General features: G+C 40.2%; 1 protein-coding gene across 1 annotated transcript in view; it reads right to left on the bottom strand.

Moving 5' to 3' along the window:
• LOC126235542 (uncharacterized) overlaps nt 1-26,234 on the bottom strand; it is an 86,985-nt gene that overhangs the window by 51,825 nt on the left and 8,926 nt on the right. Inside the window, exon 4 of the mRNA XM_049944259.1 lies at nt 1,490-1,567. Within this exon, the coding sequence (XP_049800216.1) occupies nt 1,490-1,567 (78 nt within the window). The remainder of the gene's footprint in view (nt 1-1,489; nt 1,568-26,234) is intronic.

The raw sequence follows: 26,234 nt of genomic DNA, 5'->3' as shown, positions 1-26,234 counted from the left end.
GTGACCAAGGAACTTACCTTTGTCTTAACTGACATACCAAAGTGAGGCTTTGAAAGTTGCAAAAGAGCTTGACAATAACGAATTTAAGGCATCCATAAGATGGCTGGCCAGTTTCAAAGCTAGACACCATGTCATGTGGAACTAAGTGCATGGGGAAGTTATGGATGTGCAGGAATGTACAGTAACAGAATGGAAGACAATACTGCACAACCTAATTGAGAATTATGACCCTATTTCAATGAAACACATCTGTTTATCGTGCACCCCCTTAAAAATCACTAGCAATCTGAGCTAAAAAGTGCATCAAGGGAAAAAAGTACAAAAAAAGAGTTACTACAACACAATATGTAAATGGAGAAGCCACTGGTGACTGGTAAGGTGTCAGTAAGCTTCCAGTCACATGACAAAAAGAAAAAAGGCTTACATGGTGAATAGTCTTAAGGAAAATTGGCCAGGCTCTTTCGAATGTAAAATGAAGAAAGGAAATCGCCAAGTTCTCCATTTCCTAGGCAATCAAGTTACCAAACGTGAAAGTGGCGTGGTTCCTACCAGGTTCAACCAGCTTCACACGACCCCTGGACGAGGAGCTTACTACACATTCAATTTCCATTTAGGCAATTATTGATGCAATCTCTTTTTCTTAGTGATGAGAAGCTGAAAGTGCATTTGTTCTTGCGTCATCAGTTTCTGTCAGTATGCAGTAAATAGGATTATCTTGTAAGTAAGGGAAATAAAGCCTGAAACTGTCATCAAGAACTTCAACAAAGGGGGGTTTGGAGGTGAAGAACAAGATGCTTCTGTACTCATCAAAGCTGAAGGAAATGTGGCAACAATTGTTGAATTCATTCATATGCAAAATATTTCATGTAGTCCAGATGACTACATTTGATGTAATGACTTTCGATCGGTTCACTCCACATTAACTTCGAAAACAGATCTAACAGAAATCCACAACACAGAAGATGATGAGGAGGAAACAAAAGAAGAAGAGCACAAGCAAAATGCTATGCAATTTGCAGTACACACAAGTTCTCCCAGGCTCTTGGAAATATTGTTTAGTGCAAAAAACTGCATAGGAAAAAAGGAACAATTTTGAATAGGAATTCAAACAGGTTTCCCTCCTTGATATGTAACGAAAGAAGTGAAATGTATTAACATAGAAATGATATGTATGTACAACAATACACAAACGTAAAGTTACAGTTAAAAGACAGACATGCTGTATTACGTATCAATTAGTGTAATAGTCGATAGTGTTCTATTGTACAATATATATTAAGTGAAAATCTACTGTACAGGAGTAACAATACATAACTGTGTGCATAATTACACATTTATACTTTGTGCACACGATATTTGACAAATTTTATGTAGCCTAGTGCATTTTGTGGAATATGGAAACTTGTCCAATTTGGAAAATTATTTTAGTCCCTTGAGATTCCCTTCTGAACAAGTTTTAATGTATAAATTAAAGTGTTAGTGTTATTACCTTTCAAGTGTACCATGTGACAGAACAGGTGAAGTTATAGATCCCACTGAATTCTCTTGGCTATGTTGCATTTTATTCCTAAAGTAAACAAACTTAGTGTTCATCACCAACATTAGCAACAAAAAGAAAGTATCATGGATATTGAAAAATACTTTCGCCATTCTGAACTCTACATACATCAAAATATATTAAATACAAATATGAAAATAATTACTTGCAGCAACTGAAGCCTGCCACTAAATGGACTGGAATCAAGTCATAACTATAAACTACAGCAAAGAGTAATGTAAACTGTATTTCATCCATTACTGAGTTGTTGCTTACAACAAAATGAGACATATTTTCAATAACTAATGCATCTAAGACCCTTTACAGACATAATTATTTGGACCTAGTTTGGAAACGAGGTGGCCTTCCTGGAACTGACAGCAGAATGTAACAGACATAATTATTTGGACCTAGTTTACAACAGAAGTAGCCTTCATGGAACTGACAGCAGAATAGAACACTGTCAATCATCAAGCAGCTTGTATACAATGCCTGTAATTCGGAAGAAACAATGAATTAACTAGTGTCATCATTAATCTTGTTGTTTAACCAATAATTCTAGAGTTATTTCATCCTAGTAATCTAACAATGTTTGTACAAGGCCTTAATAGTTGATTTTTAAACTGAGGGCAGGAATGTTACTACTGCTCTGAAACACTTCAACCAATTACACAGAGATTCTGATAATAAACACAAAATCTCACAACAAGCTGAAATAAGAATGGAAGCCCTAAAGAAGGAATTAAATAAAGCTATACGAGAATCAAATAAATGTTTCCTTGAACAGCTACTTGAAGATCGAAAGGATTACCAAGAGAGATAGCAAAGCATGTTTGAATGCATAAGAAGCCTCAAAGTAAAAAATGCAGCAAACATCTAAAAAATGAGATTGATAGAAAGTGCATTTGTTTACAAAAGTGGTCCATTTTATGACAGTTATGACATTTGGTTTTAAAAGCTAGACGTTTCTTAACAGGATGACTACCACCACACCACGTTGTACCGTATTTTATTATATTTATTTTTACATTATATTGTTTCCTGCCATTTCAGGAATTAGTATTTGTTATTACGTCAACATGTCCCATTTCTGAGCTAATAATAGTCATCTGCTTTGAGGCAAATTCACATGTTTTACAAATATCAATAACTTTAGCTACTGTGAGGTTTTTCAGGGTCAACAATCTTTTTTCCATTTTTTTTACTGTGTATACCTATGACAATTTTGTCTCATTAAATTGTACTCAATAAGTTACCATATTCATAAGGTTTACTTTTATTATTGGTGGTACTGTAACATGTCAAATGCTTCGCCAGCCTTTTGTTGTAAGGAATTGAATACATACCTTACAAATGTTATGTTTACTTTTCAGATAAAGTAATCATCGAACTTTTACAGTACTGTTTGCAGATTTTGCTCTTGGCTGGCACAAAATTCAGAAGTATTATATATAACCAAGGCATCACTAGTATTACGGACATAAAATACTGCTAGCTGCATATTTTTTACGTCACCGTGACATAGAACTTGAATTGTTGCTTCCACAGTTTCCACACACTCATCTTGTTTTCTGTATTCACCATCAATGGTTTCGGCAGATGTAATCGCACCACAGGGGCTACTGTATGTCAGAATTTCAGTTTCTGTATTTGTATTGGTGCTGTTGAGGAGATCATATTCATAACACTGTTTTAACTTCTGACACCATGTAACATGTCTGGTTTATTTATTCATGAAATACAGAATGATGCAGCCAAGTGCATATATCTCGCAGGTCAGGATATAAGTACTGTTGTTGTTGTGGTCTTCAGTCCTGAGACTGGTTTGATGCAGCTCTCCATGCTACTCTATCCTGTGCAAGCTTCTTCATCTCCCAGTACCTACTGCAACCTACATCCTTCTGAATCTGCTTAGTGTATTCATCTCTTGGTCTCCCTCTACGATTTTTACCCTCCACGCTGCCCTCCAATGCTAAATTTGTGATCCCTTGATGCCTCAAAACATGTCCTACCAACCGATCCCTTCTTCTAGTCAAGTTGTGCCACAAACTTCTCTTCTCCCCAATCCTATTCAGTACCTCCTCATTAGTTACATGATCTACCCACTAATAATGTTGTTGTACTAATGACATATATTATCTATTACAAGCGCAAAATTAAAGAATTTTGCATTTTACTGCAGGACCCAGTTACAGAGTATCAGCCATTGATTTTATTTTGCCAATCTGGATCACTGAAGGCCACTATTTCTCTTTGGGTATCTCAAGAAAATTCTAGCGTAAGGACCACGATTCCCTTTATATACCTAAACACTCTTTTTACTAACATCAAATTGACCTTGTTAAACAGTGACTATATCTGTGAAGGAGACTGACAGCAGAACTCGTCTGACCCATATATTTGGGATAGATATAGAAGACTTCCTATTGCCTCCTGATAACATACACTGATGTTAGTTGACTTGACTGCCTCAAACTAAATTCGAGTGGTGTTGAGAGTGGGTTGGCTTCACTTATTCCAATTTCTCAAGAACTTTTCTTGCACAGGATTCCTGGGAGATCAATATTTTTCCTTGAAATATTATGTAATTCCCGTACCTAAGCAATGGCAGACTCTTCCTAAGTCTTATATCTCAAGAAACCTCTTCAAATAATTGCTGATGTGATTCAAAACATTTGTCATTTGAGAATAACAGTGTATCATCAACATATAAAGCTATTCTAACTGGTTTGGTACCATCTCTATGAAAATAGATATATGGGATCAGTTTTTGATTTGTTTAATTTCAGTTTTCTTAACTTATAATCAATTTTTTATTCCAATTTCTACCAGCCAGTGTAAGCCCATAAACAGTTTTCTTCAAGCCTTCATTTCTTTGGAAGAGCTGCAACTCTTTCTGGTGGAATGATGTAAGATTCTTAATTTAGGTCTCCAAAGATATAAGAGGTGAATCTCTCAAGCTGCCATAGATAAGCGATATCTAATGGAGGCAAGCTCTATCACCAATGTGAAGGTTTCCTGATCTTCAACTTAACAGCACTCTTTTGAAACTAGGAGTGCCTCAAATGTTTCTGGTATTCTGCCAGTCTGAGGTTTTATTCTTAACATCCTTTTAAAATGAAAGCTTTGTGAGCTGTAGGTAGCTCTACCTCTTCGAATGTGTCACTACGAACAAGAGATATGAAATCTTCCTTCATTGCTTTTTTTTATTCTTCCTTACTTAGCCCTTTCAAGGCTTATTTGACATCAATGTCATCATTTTTAAGTCTTCTTGCAAGCAATAAATAAAAAGGTCAGGGCATTCCTTGGATTTCACATTTCTGCTTGACCTCCAAAATGTAACCCCTTGTTGCACTACAGGATCCATTTTTTTATTCTCACGCTCCTTATCTTGAACTTCAGTTTCTAATGGATCACTTTCAAAACCATACAAGGGTTCATTATAACTTCTACTGGTTTAATTTCTTCTTCAGTGTGTGACATACTGATGACATGAAAAAACTGCTTCTTGACTCAATGCCAAGACATTGGTGATCTTAGATTCTTCTATTTTTTAGCTCGGAAAAATCCTCATCCTCCAGGAAATTTATGCCCCTGCTGACAATTGCCAGGCAGTAACCGATGTATGTCAATTTCTGCAATTTCTTATCCCACTTCTTGCAATGGAGTTTCGGAGTGTGGATCATTACATGATGCCAAAAATCCTCAAGTGTGATAGAATTCCTGTGAGGTATTATTTTCACATGTGGTGAATGGGGAATGAATTGATAAGTATGTTGCTGTAGATAGAACTTCAGTGCAATACTCCTTTGGCAAGTTGACACTGTACATCACAGTACAGGCTTTGCAACCAATGTTCAACTAACTCTCTCAGCAAAGCAACACCACTTTGTTGTGAACTATATTATAATGCAATCCAGTGGTTGAAACCTTCCAAGTCAGAAATCATTTTAGTTCATCATTTTGATATCTTCCTTTCTACTCTCAGATTGCAACTTCTTGATATTTCTGCCATCTGCTTTTCCACCACGACTTTAAAGCTTTGAAATGTCTGTGCAATCTCAGACTTTTTCTTCAAGAAACAGACATACTCGTATCTTGAAAAATCATCAATAAATATGAGAAAATAATGATTCCAACAATATATGCTGACTCCTCTGACCCACACAAATCAGAATGTGCCAAGTCCAAGATATTTTTTGAATACTTTTTACTAATTTGTACAGAAGAGATGACTGTTTTCCAAGAATTAGAACTCACAGAGATCCTCAACCACAACATCCACCTTTAGTCCCACTGAAACATTTGTCAACATCAGCATACTTTTGTGATCATTATGTCCTAGCCTTTCCACTATCCAATACTTTTTGTGTAGTAGCATTGTTTCATTTCACTTGTTTTCAAATGACAGATGCCATTTTCAGGTGCTACCTTGATAATTAGATCTCCTTCTCCATCACAGATGAATTCATCTTTTGTGTGACTTTATGCCCTTCGCTTATAATTTTACTAACTAGGACCACGTTTACAACTGAATTTGTAATACGAATAATGTCAGACACTTCTACTATTTTATCACCAGTAAGAAAGGAACACGTGAGGCAATACTGACCTTACGACTTATCTTAGAAGAAAGATTAAGGAAAGGCAAACCTACGTTTCTAGCATTTGTAGACTTAGAGAAAGCTTTTGACAATGTTGACTGGAATACTCTCTTTCAAATTCTAAAGGTGGCAGGGGTAAAATACAGGGAGCGAAAGGCTATTTACAATTTGTACAGAAACCAGATGGCAGTTATAAGAGTCGAGGGGCATGAAAGGGAAGCAGTGGTTGGGAAGGGAGTAAGACAGGGTTGTAGCCTCTCCCCGATGTTATTCAATCTGTATATTGAGCAAGCAGTAAAGGAAACAAAAGAAAAATTCGGAGTAGGTATTAAAATCCATGGAGAAGAAATAAAAACTTTGAGGTTCGCCGATGACATTGTAATTCTGTCAGAGACAGCAAAGGACTTGGAAGAGCAGTTGAACGGAATGGACAGTGTCTTGAAAGGAGGGTATAAGATGAACATCAACAAAAGCAAAACGAGGATAATGGAATGTAGTCGAATTAAGTCGGGTGATGTTGAAGGTATTAGATTAGGAAATGAGACACTTAAAGTAGTAAAGGAGTTTTGCTATTTGGGGAGCAAAATAACTGATGATGGTCGAAGTAGAGAGGATATAAAATGTAGACTGGCAATGGCAAGGAAAGCGTTTCTGAAGAAGAGAAATTTGTTAACATCGAGTATAGATTTAAGTGTCAGGAAGTCGTTTCTGAAAGTATTTGTATGGAGTGTAGCCATGTATGGAAGTGAAACATGGACGATAAATAGTTTGGACAAGAAGAGAATAGAAGCTTTCGAAATGTGGTGCTACAGAAGAATGCTGAAGATTAGATGGGTAGATCACATAACTAATGAGGAGGTACTGAATAGGATTGGGGAGAAGAGGAGTTTGTGGCACAACTTGACCAGAAGAAGGGATCGGTTGGTAGGACATGTTCTGAGGCATCAAGGGATCACCAATTTAGTATTGGAGGGCAGCGTGGAGGGTAAAAATCGTAGAGGGAGACCAAGAGATGCATACACTAAGCAGATTCAGAAGGATGTAGGTTGCAGTAGGTACTGGGAGATGAAGAAGCTTGCACAGGATAGAGTAGCATGGAGAGCTGCATCAAACCAGTCTCAGGACTGAAGACCACAACAACAACAACAAGAAAGGTCAGCTTAACACTTCCAGGAATTTTACCACTAAACTATCATCTTCCAAGCTGACAACTGAACTATTACTTGGCTTGGCATTATGAAGCTTCTCCCTACCACTGGTGACGAGAGTCAAGGCACAAGAATCCAAATACCATATCTCCCTTTCATGATGCTGTTTAGAATCTGCTGTGAGAAAAGCTTCTTGTGTCCTGACTGTTTTCTAGTTACATTTCCTTTTCATTATTTTTTGACAAATTTTCTCCTGGTTAGCACTTACTAGAACAATATTCAGCAACATCATTCGGTCTGTTGCATTTGTAGCATATAACAATGGGCTTAGTACGACTTTATGTATTTATTTAGATATAAAACTGACTCTTTTATTTTCATTTGCATTTCAAGTAGTTTTACTTTAGTACAAAGGGCATTCAAAAAGTTTTGCACAGTCATCTCTATTTTTTTTATTTTTTGCAGGAGTATAATGAAATTTTTTGTGAACATACTTGGAACATTTAGTTATAAGTTGGTATATAACTGTATTTTCTTTTATTTACAGGCGAGCCATCATGGACCATGCAGTAGATGTCTGGTTGCGACAACGGTCGGTGACGGAGTTCCTCTTCAAGACCGGTGATGACTCTGACACATCGATTCACAGGACCTTGCTCCCTGTTTTTGAGGAGGACACAATGGATCGCAGCAGTATCCAGCAGTGGTTGCAAGGAGTTTAAGGTGATTTCTCTCTACTGGACAATCCACAATGCATCGACGGCAGTGAGTGATGTGAATAAGGAGGCACCCAATGTGTACAGTTTTTCTGCAACCTAGTGACTGTACCAGTGATACCACACTACCCAATGACAAACGAGTCATTTCAGCAAGCTGTTGTGTCGTCACACATCTGTTCTTTTGGATGATTTGACCAACGGTATCCTTATTTATATCTCTCACTGCCGTCGCTGGTCTACCACATCGTGGATTGTCCTGGATACTGCTGCGATCCACTGTGTCCTCCACATAAACAGGGAGCAACTACCTGTGAATCGATGTGGCAGAGTCATCACCGGTCTTGAAGAGGAACTCCATCACCGACCCTTATCGCAACCTGACATCTACTTCACGATCCATTATGGCTCACCTGTAAATAAAAGAAAATACTTTTATATACCAACTTATAGCTAAATTTTCCAAGTATGATAACAAAAAATTTCATTCTCCTCCTGCAAGAAATAAAAAAATTAGAGATGACTGTGCAAAACGTTTTGAACAACCTTTGTATGATCTCCAGTGATGTGTGTGCCACTTGAGTTCAGGTGCCTAAATCACAGGTTGGTAATTATCAGGTAATCCAACCAAGAGCAAAGTTGTTCCTGTCCAGTCTTCACTCACCAAGAACTTCCATTTAACTTAAACATGGTCATTATAATCCAAATGTGATAGTCATCTACCACCTTTGCTTATTATTAGTGTTCTAAGTAATCCCACTTCATGTGTGAGTCCAAAGTCTTCAAATACTGTTTCCAGCGTCTTCCCGGCTTCTGCTGTCGTTTTCATGTCCCTTGTATGGGAAAAATTTGTCCATGAAGAGTATAATCCAAGAATGGGCATTTTTGTCTCTTTTCTTCCAAAACTTGACTATCTTTGTCACACCTAAAGGAGAGTTTTCTACAAAACCCAAAGATTCTCATGGACTAAGCCTTCATGGCAAATGTCCAAATTGAATAATTTTTGTGTAAGATAAACTTTTCAACAACTGAACTCCAGGTGAAGCCGTACCACTCATTTTAGGCCTCAATGTATAAAGTAAAGGGTAGTCTGTGATTGCACACTTGAATGATCAATTGGAGACAACAAAAAACGATCAGCATACCATAAAACTGAAGTACAAACCACTCCTGGTGTCTACGCATGATTTCTACTTTTATTATTTGAGGACTACACAGAAATGAGTTAGTGGTATCATTATGAAGTTCATCAGATGTTCTTTCAGTTGGGTGAACTTAAATGAATGTGATAGGCACAGTCACAGAGTTGTAGCCAAGTTAAAATCGTATTTCATCATGGTATACATGGAGAAAACGGGTCAAGTCCATCCAATACATGGACAGAAACGGTGAAGTCCAGCAGGTGCGTATTTATGAACTGTATCAATTTTTTTGTCTGCTTTTATGGAAATCTCATTGTTGACATTGTTAAATGTAATGTCATTGTTGATTTTTCTTACATACTGTCACAGCTAACATGGAGCAGATTTGACATTAGCTTTTTTACTTAGTGTTGTGGTGGAATTGAATTTCGTGCCATGGTTTGTGCTAACACAGAACAGCCTAAATCCAACTGAGGTCAGTGTTTCCACTGGTTATGGAATATCCAGAGTCAAGCTGCAGTGGTAAGTCTAGGAAAAGGCAGAGCTATGGTAGACAATCTGAAATATCTAAAAAGCAAAGAACAATGTCACATGAAATAGGAGAGCATTGTAACAGCTAGAAGAATTGTACTGATTTGCTAACTGATGCAGAAGTCTAGTGCTCACATCAAGTCATTTAAAGGACGATCCAGTCATTACAGCATAAATAAAACACAGAAACTGTATTTGCTTGAAGAACTCACAATCAAGAAGATGTTCAAGATGTTTCAAGAGGCACATTCTACTTGTTCTGTATCATATGAAACTTATCATATAATATATATCTAAAAACAAAGATGATGTGACTTACCATACGAAAGCGCTGGCAGGTAGATAGATATACAAACAAACACATACATACACACAAAATTCAAGCTTTCGCAAACAATGGTTGCTTCGTCAGGAAAGAGGGAAGGAGAGGGAAAGATGAAAGGATGTGGGTTTTAAGGGAGAGGGTAAAGAGTCATTCCAATCCCGGGAGTGGAAAGACTTACCTTAGGGGGAAAAAAGGACAGGTATTCATTCGGTTTCCCTCAAAATGATACATGCAGTACTTGTGATAAGTTTTCTGTAACTTTCAAAGCTCTAGAGGCACAACTCACACATGCAACAGATGGAAAGGAAAGATCAGACGTTCAAAGTAATATTAAGAGAGAGAAGATTGAATATGAACTGCACGGCCGTAAAGTTGATGCATTCTATTAGCATAAAAGACAATCTCAATATAGAAGTAGAAAGTTTACAAACACAGAATCGATACATATGTATTTCCAACGAAATACTCCATATCAAAACATCAGCACCAACATTGTCTATTTAAAGAGACAGCTTTCTCCATAGGCCTATCTATTTAACATACATCAGCTCTCAGACAGTAATGCTGTGTTTTACGTTTATCCTGAAACTATAGGGAAGAAAATTGCAAATGAAGTAGTTTCTTTCCTGCATCATCATGTTAATTCGTTTCTGGTTCCTGACGTTAAAAATTTGAAAATCTTCTGTAATTCATGCGATGGTCAAAACAAAAACTACATCCTTTTCAGGTTCATCGGTTGTCCATCATGCAAAGTGATTTGAATCAATTTGTACAGCATTTCCAGTAAAAAGACATTCATACATGAAAAGTGACAAAGACATGGGCCTGATCAGACGTAAAACAAAAACTGAGCTCCCAAAGGACTGGACAGCCATAATTAAAGATGTGCGTGCAAAACCCACCCCTTTTCAGGTTGTTGAAGTTGATGGCTCAGTGATAAGTAACTAGACTGATTTCTTGCAACCGAGATACATACGAAAATGTCCATTCCCATCGCGAATTATTAAGGAGATGAAGGGAGGTTGGTTGGTTGATTGGGGTTGAAGGGACCAAACAGCAAGGTCATCAGCCCCTTGTTTCCAAGGTGGTCCGTTCAGATGGACGTATATTTAGAGGAGTCATCATGTTAAAAGGTAAAAGGCTAAAAAACGTAAAAGTGTAGTTGTGTTGTCAATGGTAAAAACAAAAGGAGGGAAGTCAGAAAGTGAGCAACCCCAAGGCAGGAAATATCCCATTTCTGATGCAGTACAGGCAAGACCACCGGCTATTCAAAAGTGTTCAACCGTTAGAGTGTAAAAGGGCGTATTGTATAGAGTGTAAAAGGAGACTAACCAAATCTAAAAAGCAATAAAAACAGAGTAAAAGGGAGAAAAAGAGGATCTTGGCCAGGGAGGGGAGTCAGGAATCTCCAAACACAGCTTACAGTGTGAGACACCCCAATCCTCACAGCCCTGCCCCTCCTCCAGACGGAGGTTAAAAACTTTACAACTGAAAATAAAAATCACTTTCATGAAGAAAACTGAGAATCAGTTCAACCATCCTGGAATTGTCTGCCAATATTAAAGGTAGAGAGCAGGGAAGTCTGTACTTAGTACACGAGCCGAAAAGAAGACGGCATTCCCCCAAAATGTGGGCTACTGACTGGGAGGCTCCACAAAGTAGGGGTGGCTCATTATGCAAAAGAAAACCATGGGTCAGCCTGCTATGGCCGATGTGGAGACAACACAGGGTGGTCGAGCCCTTTCGGGAGAGGCGGAAGGAAGAATGCCATGGGACAGGTGTCACCTTAATCGCACAAAGTTTATTAGACAGGGAGGTAGCCTCCCAGGAGTTGGCCCATGATTGTGCGAAGTGGGATTTGATATGAAGCTGTAAATTCGCTGCAGGAGGGGTTACAGGGAAGGGTCGGGGTGGGGGGAGTGACTGCTCACCCAGCCAAACGATCAGCAAGCTCATTACCTGGGATACCCACATGGCCAGGGACCCAAAAGAAGTCAATGGAACAAGCAGCACAGTGAAGATCAGCGAGATGGTCATGGATAGCCGAGACCAAGAGATGGCGGGAAAAATACCAGTCAAGAGCCTGAAGGCTACTCATTGAGTCCGTACATAACAAAACGTGGTTAGTTGGGACTGTTTAATAAAGGTAAGGGCCTGGGAAATTCACATCAATTCTGCAGTAAGCACCACACATGCAGTTGGCAGGAGATGATTTTCCATGCCAAAAGAGGATGTGAAGGCAAATCCCACATGATCAGCAGATTTAGAGCCATCAGTGCGAAAAACAACAGCATCCCAAATCTCCCATAAAATGCGGCGGAAAAAACAATGGAGCACCATCGGGGGAACAGAATCTTTCGGACCTCGGTGGAGATCCATCCGAATCCGGGGCCAAGGAACTAACCAAGGAAGGGTGTTGGGAAGGGAACATGGGAGACAGGACAAAGAAGGAAACTGAAAATCACAGCGAAGAGACGCAAGGCGGAGCCAAACCGGTAAACCCGCCCAAGGGCAGGAATCACGTGGGTGACATCCTTGGTCTGGGAACAGGATAGAATAGGAAGGATGAGTGGGAGAGGAATGGACAGCAATTGCATAAAAAACCAGAAGCTGGGGCCACCGAACAGGTGTGGGGGGGATCCAAGCCTCAACCAGGAGACTATCAACAGGGCTAGTAGGGAAGGCACCAGTGGCCAAACGGATACCATGATGGTGGACCGGATCCACAAGGCGCAGTGTAGAAGGAGCAGCCGAACTATAAACTTGACAACCACAGTCCAAGCGAGACAGCACTAAAGCCCGATGAAGGCGGAGAAGAGTGAAACGATCTGCACCCCAGGAAGTGTGGGCAAGGAAGTGAAGGACATTGAGTTTACGGAAACATCCTATCTTCAGAAGTCTGATATGAGGCAGCCAAGTGAGCTTGTTGTCGAAAAGAAGACCAAGGAAACAAAACTGTGGAACCACAGGTAATCGTTGCGCATCGAGATAGAGCTCTGGATTGGGGTGGAGCATAGTACGGCAACAGAAGTGGACCACCTGCGATTTAACAGGAGAGAATTGAAATCCATGTGAGAGGGTCCACGCAGAGGCACACCGTATAGCACCCTGGAGCTGCCGCTCTGCGGAGGCCATCGAAGAGGAACTAACCCAAATGTAGAAATCATCCACATACAGAAAAGGGGTGACCAAAGGACCAACAGAGGCTACGAGGAAAAGAAGGACACTCAAGACAGAACCCTGTGGGATGCCATTCTCCTGGGTCCGTGTAGAACTAAAAACCGTACCAAGCCGAATCCTGAACGACCAATGGAACAAGAACCGGCGGATAAAAATCAGGCCTCGAAGACCCCACTCATGAAGTACACTACTGGCCATTAAAACTGCTACACCAAGAAGAAATGCAGATGATAAACGGGTATTCGTTGGACAAATATATTGTACTAGAACTGACATATGATTACATTTTCACGCAATTTGGGTGCATAGATCCTGAGAAATCAGTACCCAGAACAACCACCTCTGGCCGTAATAATGGCCTTGATACGACTGGGCACTGAGTCAAACAGAGATTGGATGGCGTGTACAGATACAGTTGCCCATGCAGCTTCAACATGATACCACAGTTCATCAAGAGTAGTGATTGGCGTATTGTGATGAGCCAGTTGCTCGGCCACCAATGACCAGACATTTTCAATTGGTGAGAGATCTGGAGAATGTGCTGGCCAGGGCAGCAGTCAAAAAGTTTCTGTATCCAGAAAGGCCCGTACAGAACCTGCAACATGCAGTCGTGCATTATCCTGCTGAAATGTAGGGTTTCACAGGGATCGAATGAAGGGTAGAGCCACGGGTCATAACACATCTGAAATGTAATGACCACTGTTCAAAGTGCCGACAATGCGAACAAGAGGTAACCGCGACATGTAACCAATTCCACCCCATACCATCACGCCGGGTGATATGCCAGTATTGCGATGACAAATACACGCTTCCAATGTGCATTCACCACGATGTCGCCAAACACGGATGCGACCATCATGAAGCTCTAAACAGAACCTGGATTCACCCAAAAAAATGACGTTTTGCCATTCGTGCACCCAGGTTCATCATTGAGTACACCATCGCAGGTGCTCCTGTCTGTGACGCAGCGTCAAGGGTAACTGCAGCCATGGTCTCTGAGCTCATAGTCCATGCTGCTGCAAACGTCGTCGAACTGTTCGTGCAGATGGTTGTTGCCTTGCAAACGTCCCAATCTGTTGACTCAGGGATCGAGACGTGGCTGTACGATCAATTACAGAAATGTGGATAAGATGCCTGTCATCTCGACTGCTAGTGATATGAGGCCGTTGGGATCCAGCAAGGCGCTAGTGATATGAGGCCACTGGGATCCAGCAAGGCGTTCCATATTACCCTCCTGAACCCACTGATTCCATATTCTGCTAACAGTCATTGGATCTCGACCAACGTGAGCTGCAATGTCGCGATACGACAAACCGCAATCGCGATAGGCTACAATCCGACCTTTATCAAAGTCGGAAATGTGATGGTATGCATTTCTCCTCCTTACACGAGGCATCACAACAACGTTTCACCAGGCAACGCCATTCAACTGCTGTTTGTGTATGAGAAATCGGTTGGAAACTTTCTTCATGTCAGCACATTGCAGGTGTCGAAAATGGTGCCAACCTTGTGTGAATGCTCTGAAAAGCTAATCATTTGCACATCACAGCATCTTCTTCCTGTCGGTTAAATTTTGCGTCTGTAGCACATCATCTTCGTCGTGTAGGAAATTTAATGGGCAGTAGTGTAAGATATGACGGCGCCAAGCCGTGTCATAGGCCTTCCGAAGGTCAAAAAATCTGCAACCAAATGGTGGCGTTGGGAAAAAGCCTGGCGAACTGCGGATTCCAAGTGAAGTAAATGATCGATCGGAGACCGTCCCTCTCGGAAGCCACACTGGTAAGGGGACAATAGATCAGGGGACAACAGATCCCGAGATTCAAGGACCCATTTGAGCCAACGGGCTACCATCCATTCAAGTAACTTGCAAACAATGTTTGTCAGTCTAATTGGCTGATAGTTTATGACAAACAGGGGGTTCTTACCAGGCTTAAGGACGGGAACCACAATGCTATCCCTCCATTGAGAAGGGAAGTCACCCTGGAGCCAAATACGGTTAAACACCTGGAGAAGATGTTGCCGTTGTGGAGCACTCAGATGCTGAAGCAATTGGTTATGAATGGAGTCTGGGCCAGGTGCTATATCATGTGAAGAAGAAAGTGCGGAAAGAAGTTTCCATTCAGTAAAAGGTTCGTTGTAGGATTCTGACTGACAAGGGGTAAAACATAAGGCAGAAGCTTTGGCCCGCTGTTTCTGGTCAAGGAGAGCAGCCGGATAGGAGGCTGATGCTGATAGTGTTGCAAAATGGGTCACAAGATGTTCCCCGAGAACAATGGGTCCGTGCAAAGGCCATCCGGGAGGCGAAGGCCCAGGAGGGTAGAATGCCAATGGCAACCTCGGAGAGAGCGAAGTGTAGCCCATACCCGTTACATAGGGACAGTAGAACTGAGGGAAGAAACAAAGCATTCCCAACACACCCTTTTGCTCCGTTTGATTAAGTAACGGGCTTTAGCATGTTGTCGTTTAAAGGTAATAAGGTTGGCAACAGATGGGTGCCTCTTAAGGTGTTGCAAAGCTCGATGGCGATCACAGATAGCAATAGCAATGGCCGTACTCCACCATGGGACTTGCTGGCGGCGATATCTGTGTAAATATCTTCTTAGTACACAAAAAAATTGTAATTTAAGTTAAATGTTTTATTTTGTAAACAAGGTACAAATTAAGGGAGCAAAAGTTAACGTTTTTTTTTTGTTGTTGTTGTTATCATGCCACTAAGAAGACTGCTCCTCTACACTACTGAGAAAGAGACAAACCAAGGAGATGACATGAGTGCTATTGTACATGAGCGAAGAAAACTTGAAAGAGAGATAAAAGATGCAGCAACAGTTTAACTATGCAGAATTGGTGATGTTATAAAAATGTATAGTATTCTTTCATCTACATCTACATTTATACTCCGCAAGCCACCCAACGGTGTGTGGCGGAGGGCACTTTACATGCCACTGTCATTACCTCCCTTTCCTGTTCCAGTCACGTATGATTCACGGGAAGAACGACTGTCTGAAAGCCTCCGTGCGCGCTCTAATCTCTCTAATTTTACATTCGTGATCTCCTCGGGAGGTATAAGTAGGGGGAAGCAATATATTCGTAACCTCTTCCAGAAACTCACCCTCTCGAAACCTGGCGAGCAAGCTACACCGCGATGCAGAGCGCCTCTCTTGCAGATTCTGCCACTTGAGTTTATTAAACATCTCCGTAACGCTATCTCGGTTACCAAATAACCCTGTGACGAAATGCGCCGCTCTTCTTTGGATCTTCTCTATCTCCTCTGTCAACCCGATCTGGTACGGATCCCACACTGATGAGCAATACTCAAGTATAGGTCGAACGAGTGTTTTGTAAGCCACCGCCTTTGTTGATGGACTACATTTTCTAAGCACTCTCCCAATGAATCTCAACCTGGTACCCGCCTTACCAACAATTAATTTTATATGATCATTCCACTTCAAATCGTTCCGCACGCATACTCCCAGATATTTTACAGAAGTAACTGCTACCAGTGTTTGTTCTGCTATCATATAATCATACAATAAAGGATCCTTCTTTCTATGTATTCGCAATACATTACATTTGTCTATGTTAAGGGACAGTTGCCACGCCCTGCACCAAGTGCCTATCCGCTGCAGATCTTCCTGCATTTCGCTATAATTTTCTAATGCTGCAACTTCTCTGTATATTACAGCATCATCCGCGAAAAGCCGCATGGAACTTTCGACACTATCTACTGGGTCATTTATATATATTGTGAAAAGCAATGGTCCCATAACACTCCCCTGTGGCACGCCAGAGGTTACTTTAATGTCTGTAGACGTCTCTCCATTGATAACAACATGCTGAGTTCTGTTTGCTAAAAACTCTTCAATCCAGCCACACAGCTGGTCTGATATTCCGTAGGCTCTTACTTTGTTTATCAGGCGACAGTGCGGAACTGTATCAAACGCCTTCCGGAAGTCAAGAAAAATAGCATCTACCTGGGAGCCTGTATCTAATATTTTCTGGGTCTCATGAAAAAATAAGTGATTTAGTGGTATTGCAATTACACAGAATTCCTGTGGCTGCAAAAAAGCAGAGGTACTTTGCAAAATAGTTTGAGGTTGTAAAGAGAGATGGGCACAGTAGTTTGTTCTATAATGTAATATACTGTATATTATTGGAATGAGTTATATTTTTATTATCTGTATAGCTGCCTGCTATTCTGAATAAATTTCGTTTACAGAGAGTTGAGTACAGGATTTTGAGTTTGCTTTGAATGTGGATGTAATTAAGTTTGCACATTGCAGTTGCCTGGGGCAAACTATGATTTTCTTGTCCCTATAGCAGCATAACTTGTCATCATTTTTTTTTTTTGTATTAAAGTAAAAATCAACTTCATGAGATCTGACTGGAAATATATTGTAGAAGTGGTGGTACAATATTCATATGCAATTATAGTTAACATAGTGCTAGGTGGGTACTTTCTGTTAAAACCGAATGTACGCATGCTTTTCTGTACATTTGAGGATGTGGTTGCCTATCAGTGTGATATGCTGAAGATACACCTACATTTCAACTTCAACGCATTTTTTTAAGTTTATGGAGAACACACTGCTTCTCTTTTGAGCCCCAAATAGATAAAGAAAGATATTTCTTATGAAACGCATATGAGAAAAGGTCTCAGGTTCACTGATCATTTCAGGTTTTTTCTTGGAACTTTATCTTGGATATAGGGCTACTGACTATCAGTGTCCTGGCGACCGAATTGTTGATTCCAGTATATCATACATACAACTTTGTTTGCCTCAGGGACAAAAGCCAATTCAAGAGGTTATCACTGTACAGCTATGTTATCACTGTACAGTTATTAATGACACAACAGTTTACAGTACTCTGCCATCCACCCATTCATAGGCGAAATGCAAACCCTTATTTAAAAATTTACATATATTAACAATACCTTCTCAGTGCACATACACACACATGCAGTGTACTAATGATGTGAGACAACTTTAGAGATAAGCAAACAAATACTAAATGCAGTCATCAGTCCAAAGATTGACTAGATGAACTTCTCTATGCTAATCTATCATGTGAAAGTATTTTCATATCAGTACAATTACTGCATCTTCTAATACACTGAAGAGCCAAAGAAACTGGTACACCTGCCTAATATAGTGTAGGTCCCCTGCAAGCATGCATAAGTGACACAACACGACATGGCATGGACTCGACTAATGTCTGAAGTAGTGCTGGAGGGCCCCGACACCATGAATCCCCTGCAAGCATGCATAAGTGCCACAACACGACATGGCATGGACTCGACTAATGTCTGAATTAGTGCTGGAGGGCACCAACAACATGAATCCTGCAGGGTTGTCCATAAATCCGTAACAGTACAAGGGGGTGGAGAACAGCATGTTGCAAGGCATCAGAGATATGCTCAAAAATGTTCATATCTGGGAAGTTTGGTGGCCAGCAGAAGTGTTTAAACTCAGAAGAGTGTTCCTGGAGCCACTCTGTAGCAATTATGGATGTGTGGGGTGTCGCATTGACATGCTGAAATTGCCCAAGTCCGTCGAAATTCATAATGGACATGAATGGATGCAGGTGATCAGACAGGATACTTATGTACATGTCACCTGCCAGAGTTGTATCTAGATATTTCAGGGTCCCATATCACTCCAACTGCACACGCCACATACCATTACAGAGCCTCCACCAGCTTGAACAGTACCCTGCTGACATGCAGGGTCCATGAATTAATGAGGCTGTCTGCATACCTGTACATGTACATCCGTTTGATACAATGTGAAAAGAGACTCGTCCAACCAGGCAACATGTTTCCAGTCATCAACAGTCCAATGTTGGTGTTGACAGGCCCACACGAGGCATAAAGTTTTGTGTTGTGCAATCATCAAGGGTACATGAGTGGGCCTTCGGCTCTGAAAGCCCATATCATTGATGTTTCATTGAATGGTCCAGCACTGAAATCTGCAGCAATTTGCCATAGGGTTGCACCTCTGTGATGCTGAATGATTCTTTTCAGTCATTGTTGATCCCATTCTTGCAGGATCTTTTTCCAACATTGAATGATTCTTTTCAGTCACTGTTGATTCCATTCTTGCAGGATCTTTTTCCGGCCGCAGCAATGTCGGACATTTGAAGTTTTACCAGATTCTTGATATTCACGGTACACATGTGAAATTGTTGTATGAGAAAATCCCCACTTCATCACTACCTCGGAGATGCTGTGTTCCATCGCTCATGCACCGAACATCATGTTCAAACTCACTTAAATCTTGATAACCTGCCATTGTAGCAGCATTAACTGACTCAACTGCGCCAGACACTTGTTGTCCTATATAGGCATTGCTATCTGCAGTGCCATATTCTGACTGTTTGCCTATCTCTATATTTGAATATGCATGCCTGTACCAGTTTCTTTGGCGCTTCAATGTATCTACTTGAACCTTACTATACTCAAGTCTTAATCCTCCCTTGACAATGTTTACCTCACACATTTTCCCCAATTATCAGACCCACTATTCCTTCTTGCATCACGTGTGTCATATCAACTGATCCACTCATGTAGTCAAGTTGTGGGAAAAGCTCTTTTCTCCCTCACTCTATTCAGTATCTCATTGTCAGTCACTGCATCTACCAATCTAATGTAGCAAAACATTTGAAAAGCTTCTTTTTGTACTCTTGTTGTAATGGTTATCACCCATATTTCAGATCTACAGGGTGTTTCAGGAGGAACAATACATACAGGGTGACCCAAAAGTCCATTAACATTTAGAAATTCAACACTTCACAGAATAATGTGATGCACTTGCTTGAAATGACTCGGATTTTAATGAAATAAAAGAAAAAGTGCACAAAATAACCAACAGATAGCACCTTATATGACACAATAACAATCATTAGGATAACAATTGATTTTTATCAAAATCGACGTTCTTTATAACAAATGCTAAACATGTCAACCGTCATTCAGCAACAATACCTGATGTTGAGGGACAATGCTGTGAACAGCACTGTACTTTAGTATCCCTAATGAGGTTGGACGATCAAGGTAGACTTGCCACTCTAGGTGACACCAAAGTCAATAATCACACTGTTTGAAGTGCGGGGCTTGGGGAGACCACGCATGATGGAAGTGGCAGCTCAGCACACTGTCCACACCAAATAATGTGCACAACAGACCTGTTACACGTAGAGGGAATATGGGGTGGAGTGCCATCCTGCATGAAAGTCATACTTTCCAGCAGGTTAGGGATGATGCGATTCTGTAACATTGTGGCATACCTCACACCTATCACGCTGACAGTTTGAAAAGGGCACACCACATTTCCTACATGAAAAAGAGTGCGACCACGATCAATTGGCACATCTACATCACACCATGATTTTCTCATCATGTAATAGGATTTCCAACTGGTTCTAGGATTTTCGGTAACGCAAATTCTGCAGTTGTGGTAGTTGACAGACCCTTGGAGTGTGAAATGGGCTTCGTTGCCCCACAACCCATTAAGACAATCAATCATCATCTTCGCCCAGTTCTTGAAGTGACACACCACAAACGCTCTCCGCATCTTACCCCCTCTTTCACTACATCTCATTTCACAAGTGATTCTCACACAGTGTCACTGCCTTGTTGCTGTCCAGCAGCATATGTTGGCCAGTTTTTGCACTTGCTTTTGGTTTCAATAAAACTCCATGTCATTTCAGTTTTGTGTCCTATGTCTTAACCCTGTTTACTTACATTATTACATGACTTAGTGCATTTTCAATATTAATGGACTTTCGGGTCACACTGTATATTTGAAGGTGGTAGTATAAGCTAATTCAAATGGAACATTCCACATAATATGTGTCAAATTTTTATTGGTTAGAGAGGTACAGCTGTTAGAATGTAACCTTTACAAATACTCTCAGAATGTGTTGTGTTGTTGTTGTTGTGGTCTTCAGCCCAGAGACTGGTTTGATGCAGCTCTCCATGCTACTCTATCCTGTGCAAGCTTCATCTCCCAGTACTTACTGCAACCTACATCCTTCTGAGTCTGTTTAGTGTATTCATCTTTTGGTCTCCCTCTACGATTTTTACCCTCCAGACTGCCCTACAATACTAAATTGGTGATGCCTTGATGCCTCAGAATATGTCCTACCAACCGATCCCTTCTTCTAGTCAAGTTGCGCCACAAACTTCTCTTCTCTCCAATTCTATTCAATACCTCCTCATTAGTTATGTGATCTACCCATCTATTCTTCAGCATTCTTCTGTAGCACCACATTTCGAAAGCTTCTATTCTCTTCTTGTCTAAACTATTTATCATCCACGTTTCACTTCCATACATTGCTACACTTCATACACATACTTTCAGAAACGACTTCCTAAAACATAAATCTATACTAGATGTTAACAACTTTGTCTTCTTCAGAACGCTTTCCTTGCCATTGCCAGTCTACATTTTATATCATCTCTACTTCGACCATCATCAGTTATTTTGCTCCCCAAATAGTAAAACTCATTTACTACTTAAAGTGTCTTATTTCCTAATCTAATTCCTGCAGCATCACCCGATTTAATTCGACTACAGTCCTTTATCCTCATTTAGCTTTTGCTGATGTTCATCTTATATTCTCCTTTCAAGACATTGTCCATTCCGTTCAGCTGCTCTTCCAGGTCCTTTGCTGTCGCTGACAGAATCACAATGTCATCAGCAAACCTCAAAGTTTTTATTTCTTCTCCATCAATTTTAATTCCTACTCTGAATTTTTCTTTTGTTTCCTTTACTGCTTGCTCAATATACAGATTGAATAACATCAGGGATAGGCTACAACCCTGTCTCACTCCCTTCCCAACCACTGCTTCCCTTTCATACCCCTCAACTCTTATAACTGCCATCTGGTTTCTGTACAAATTGTAAATAGCCTTTCGCTCCCTGTATTTTACCCCTACCACCTTCAGAATTTGAAAGAGAGTATTCCAGTCAACATTGTCAAAAGCTATCTCTAAGTCTACAAATGCTAGAAACGTAGGTTTGCCTTTCCTTAATTCTTTCTTCTAAGATAAGTCGTAGGGTCAGTATTGCCTCACGTGTTCCAACATTTCTACAGAATCAAAACTGATCTTCCCCGAGGTCGGCTTCTACCAGTTTTTCCATTTGTCTGTAAAGAATTCGCGTTAGTATTTTGCAGCCGTGACTTATTAAACTGATAGTTCGGTAATTTTCACATCTGTCAACACCTGCTTTCTTTGGGATAGACCTTCTATATACTCCTTCCACCTTTCTGCTTTCCCTTCTTTGCTTAGAACTGGGTTTCCATCTGAACTCTTGATATTCATGCAAGTGGTTCTCTTTTCTCCAAAGGTCTCTTTAATTTTCCTGTAGGCAGTATCTATCTTACCCCTAGTGATATGCGCCTCCACATCCTTACATTTGTCCTCTAGCCATCCCTGGTTAGCCATTTTGCACTTCCTGTCGATCTCATTTCTGAGATGTTTGTATTCCTTTTTGCCTGCTTCATTTATTGTATTTTTATATTTTCTCCTTTCATCAATTACATTCAATATCTCTTCCGTTACCTACTTGATCCTCTGCTACCTTCACTATTTCATCTCTCAAAGCTACCCATTCTTCTTCTACTGTATTTCTTTCCCCCATTCTTGTCAATTGTTCCCTAATGCTCTCCCTGAAGCTCTCTACAACCTCTGGTTCTCTCAGTTTATCCAGGCCCCATCTCCTCAAATTCCCACCTTTTTACAGTTTCTTCAGTTTTAATCTACAGTTCATAACCAATAGATTGTGGTCAGAGTCCACATCTGCCCCTGGAAGTGTCTTACAATTTAAAACCTGGATCCTAAATCTCTGTCTTACCAATATATAATCTGAGACCTTCCAGTATCTCCCGGCTTCTTTCACGTATACAACATCCTTTTATGGTTCTTGAACTAAGTGTTAACTATGATGAAGTTATGCTCTGTGCAAAATTCTACCAGGCGGCTTCCTCTTTCATTCCTTCCTCCCATTCCATATTCACCTACTACATTTCCTTCTCTTCCTTTTCCTACTATCAAGTTCCAGTCACCCATGACAATTAAATTTTCGTCTCCCTTCACTATCTGAATAATTTCTTTTATCTCATCATACATTTCATCAATCTCTTCGTCATCTGCGGAGCTAGTTGGCATATAAACTTGTACTACTGTGGTAAGCATGGGCTTCGTACCTATCTTGGCCACAATAGTGCATGCACTATGCTGTTTGTAGTAGCTTACCCACATTCCTATTTTTTTATTCATTACTAAACCTACTCCTGCATTACCCCTATTTGATTTTGTATTTATAACCCTGTATTCACCTGACCAGAAGTCTTGTTCCTCCTGCCACCGAACTTCACTAATTCCCACTATATCTAACTTTAACCTAACCATTTCCCTTTTTAAATTTTCTAACCTACCTGGCCGATTAAGGGATCTGACATTCCACGCTCCGATCCATAGAACGCCAGTTTTCTTTCTCCTGATAACAACGTCATCCTAAGTAGTCCCCACCCGGAGATCCGAATGGGGGACTATTTTACCTCCGGAATATTTTACCCAAGAGGACACCATCATCATTTAACCATACAGTAAAGCTGCATGCCCTCGGGAAAAATTATGGCTGTAATTTCTCCTTGCTTTCAGCCGTTTGCAGTACCAGCACAGCAAGGCTGTTTTGGTTAGTGTTACAAGGCCAGATCAGTCAATCATTCATACTGTTGCCCCTGCAACTACTGAAAAGGCTGCTGCCCCTCTTCAAGAACCACACGTTTGTCTGGCCTCTCAACAGATACCCCTCCGTTGTGGTTGCTCCTACGGTACAGCTAAAATCTGTATCGCTGAGGCACACAAGCCTCCTCACCAACGGCAAGGTCCATGGTTCATGGAAGGGAGGGAGGGAGGGGGGGGGGAATGTGTTAAGTAAAGATAAATGATTTTTCATAATCCAAATGATCAATTTATGTCTTGTGTTTAAGTTTTCTTTACAGACTTGACCTTTCAATCATCTCCACAGGCAAAATTCTAAATGGGTGACAACGGGAGGCCTTGGTGGTAAAGACATGTGACAACTTTGCTGTTCCATCTTCTTATAACTGGAATGCGCAGTGGCCCTGACATAATGGAACAATATCCCATCCTTGTAGTCAAAGGAAACCCTTTTAATAATGCTGAAGGCTCATTTTCAAGAAAACCTACATAACGGAGATCTGCAGGACAATGTAGTAACACAACAGATTCAATCAATTGACTATATATCATGTCTCAACACACACTTACAGAAAAGCGTTCCTCAAAATATGTCTCCACATAGACTGTAGGTTTTCAGCGGATCACCGATACGTGTTACAAGTATTACTGATACCATCATATGCAACAGTTGCTTCAGCAGTAAACAGTATTGGTGGGATTATTTAGCAATTTGCAATTAGCCAACAATAAAATTCCAATTGTGTACCTTGATGTGTCTGTGTGAGTTGCATTTGCTGGAGTTTGTGTGTGTGTATGCTGTCTAATTCTGATGAAGCTTTGTTTGACGGTCTTCGTGTGCCTATCTGCGATTCAGCATCCCTACTATATGGTAATTTCATGTGCCTCAATGCCACTTTGATGACTTTGGTGTTCCTAACCTGCCCCACTTATCCAGCGGGAAAGAGGAGACCTACAATTTAATATGGAATCCGAATCATGTTGTTTCTGGCGACTCCTCACATCGTTGACAAGGTGAACGCTAGGATAAAATGAAGGCATAAAAGTTTCCAGGCTTTACCACAAGATCACCAGGCACCAGAAATGTATAAATAGTTCATCTATAGGATTTGATGAGTGAGTTGTGAGAATCAAAATATTTGACCTACATGGCCATATCATCTGACTGCATTGACTTAGAAGCTTAAATATTTTACACCACTAAAGAACAATAACATCTTAGTATTTCAACTTGATACCTCCACCCATTCCATACAAAAAGGAGTCTCAACAAACAGAGAGACAACAAATGGAAAAAATTAGATAGTTACAAATTAACAATTTTAACGTTTTTCCTTCACTTCTACTGTGAAACCTTGTCTTGTCAAATTTCATGACTCTAGATCAACAGGAAGTGCACTATAGGTTTTAATGGGTAAGTTTACAAGTCTCAGAATATGTGAAATCTGCCACATCTGCTGATCGCACTGACTTAGATGCTTAAATTTATCACAATGCCAAAATAACATAAATTTCAACTTGATATCTATATCCGTTCCTGAAATAAAGGGGTCTTAATAGATGGATGGACCGCCAGGCGAACAACAAACAGCAAAAGAGTGATATAATTATAAATTAGCAATTTTCTAACTTTTTCTTTTACTTGTTTTGTGAAACCTTGCTTCTGGTCAACTTTATGATTATATGGCTAAAGAATGATGAGTGATGTTAACAATTAATGAAAACCACCTCAGCTGTATTTTTACACGTTTAATGCGTTATCCCTGGTTTCGTTTCTTTGATCATCTTCAGGTTGCAAAATTGTGCTGAAGTCAGTTCTCATATGTCTTGTTTTTAACAGAACTTGGCAGCCTGAAAATGTTCAAAGAAACAAAATCAGACATAACAAAATAAATGTGTAAAAGTAAAGCTGAGATGATTTTCATTAATCAGCTGTTGGTTTAACACGATCAAGATTATTTGAAGAGTGAGTTTACCAGTATCCAAATATGTGACATAAAAGGTCGTATCTTGTGACTGCATTGACTTAGAAGCTTAAATTTTTCACACTGCCAAGGGACTGTAGACTTTAGTACATAACAAAAATTTCAACTTGATACCTATACCTGTTCCTGAAATAAAGGGGTCTTGATAGATGGACAGACCGTCAGATGGACAACAAATGGAAAAAAAGTGATAACAATTATAAATTATCAATTTTCTAACTTTTCCCTTTACTTATGTTGTGAAACTTGGCTTCTGTCAATTGCACGATTCTAGGACAAAAAGATGATGAGTGAGATTAACAGTTAATGAAAACCACCTCGGATGTATTTTTACATA

Source organism: Schistocerca nitens, chromosome 2 (assembly GCF_023898315.1).
Source record: "Schistocerca nitens isolate TAMUIC-IGC-003100 chromosome 2, iqSchNite1.1, whole genome shotgun sequence".
NCBI classification, from domain to species: Eukaryota; Metazoa; Arthropoda; class Insecta; order Orthoptera; family Acrididae; genus Schistocerca; species Schistocerca nitens.
Note: the sequence above shows the minus strand (reverse complement) of the source record. Positions and strands in the feature narration are given on the sequence as shown.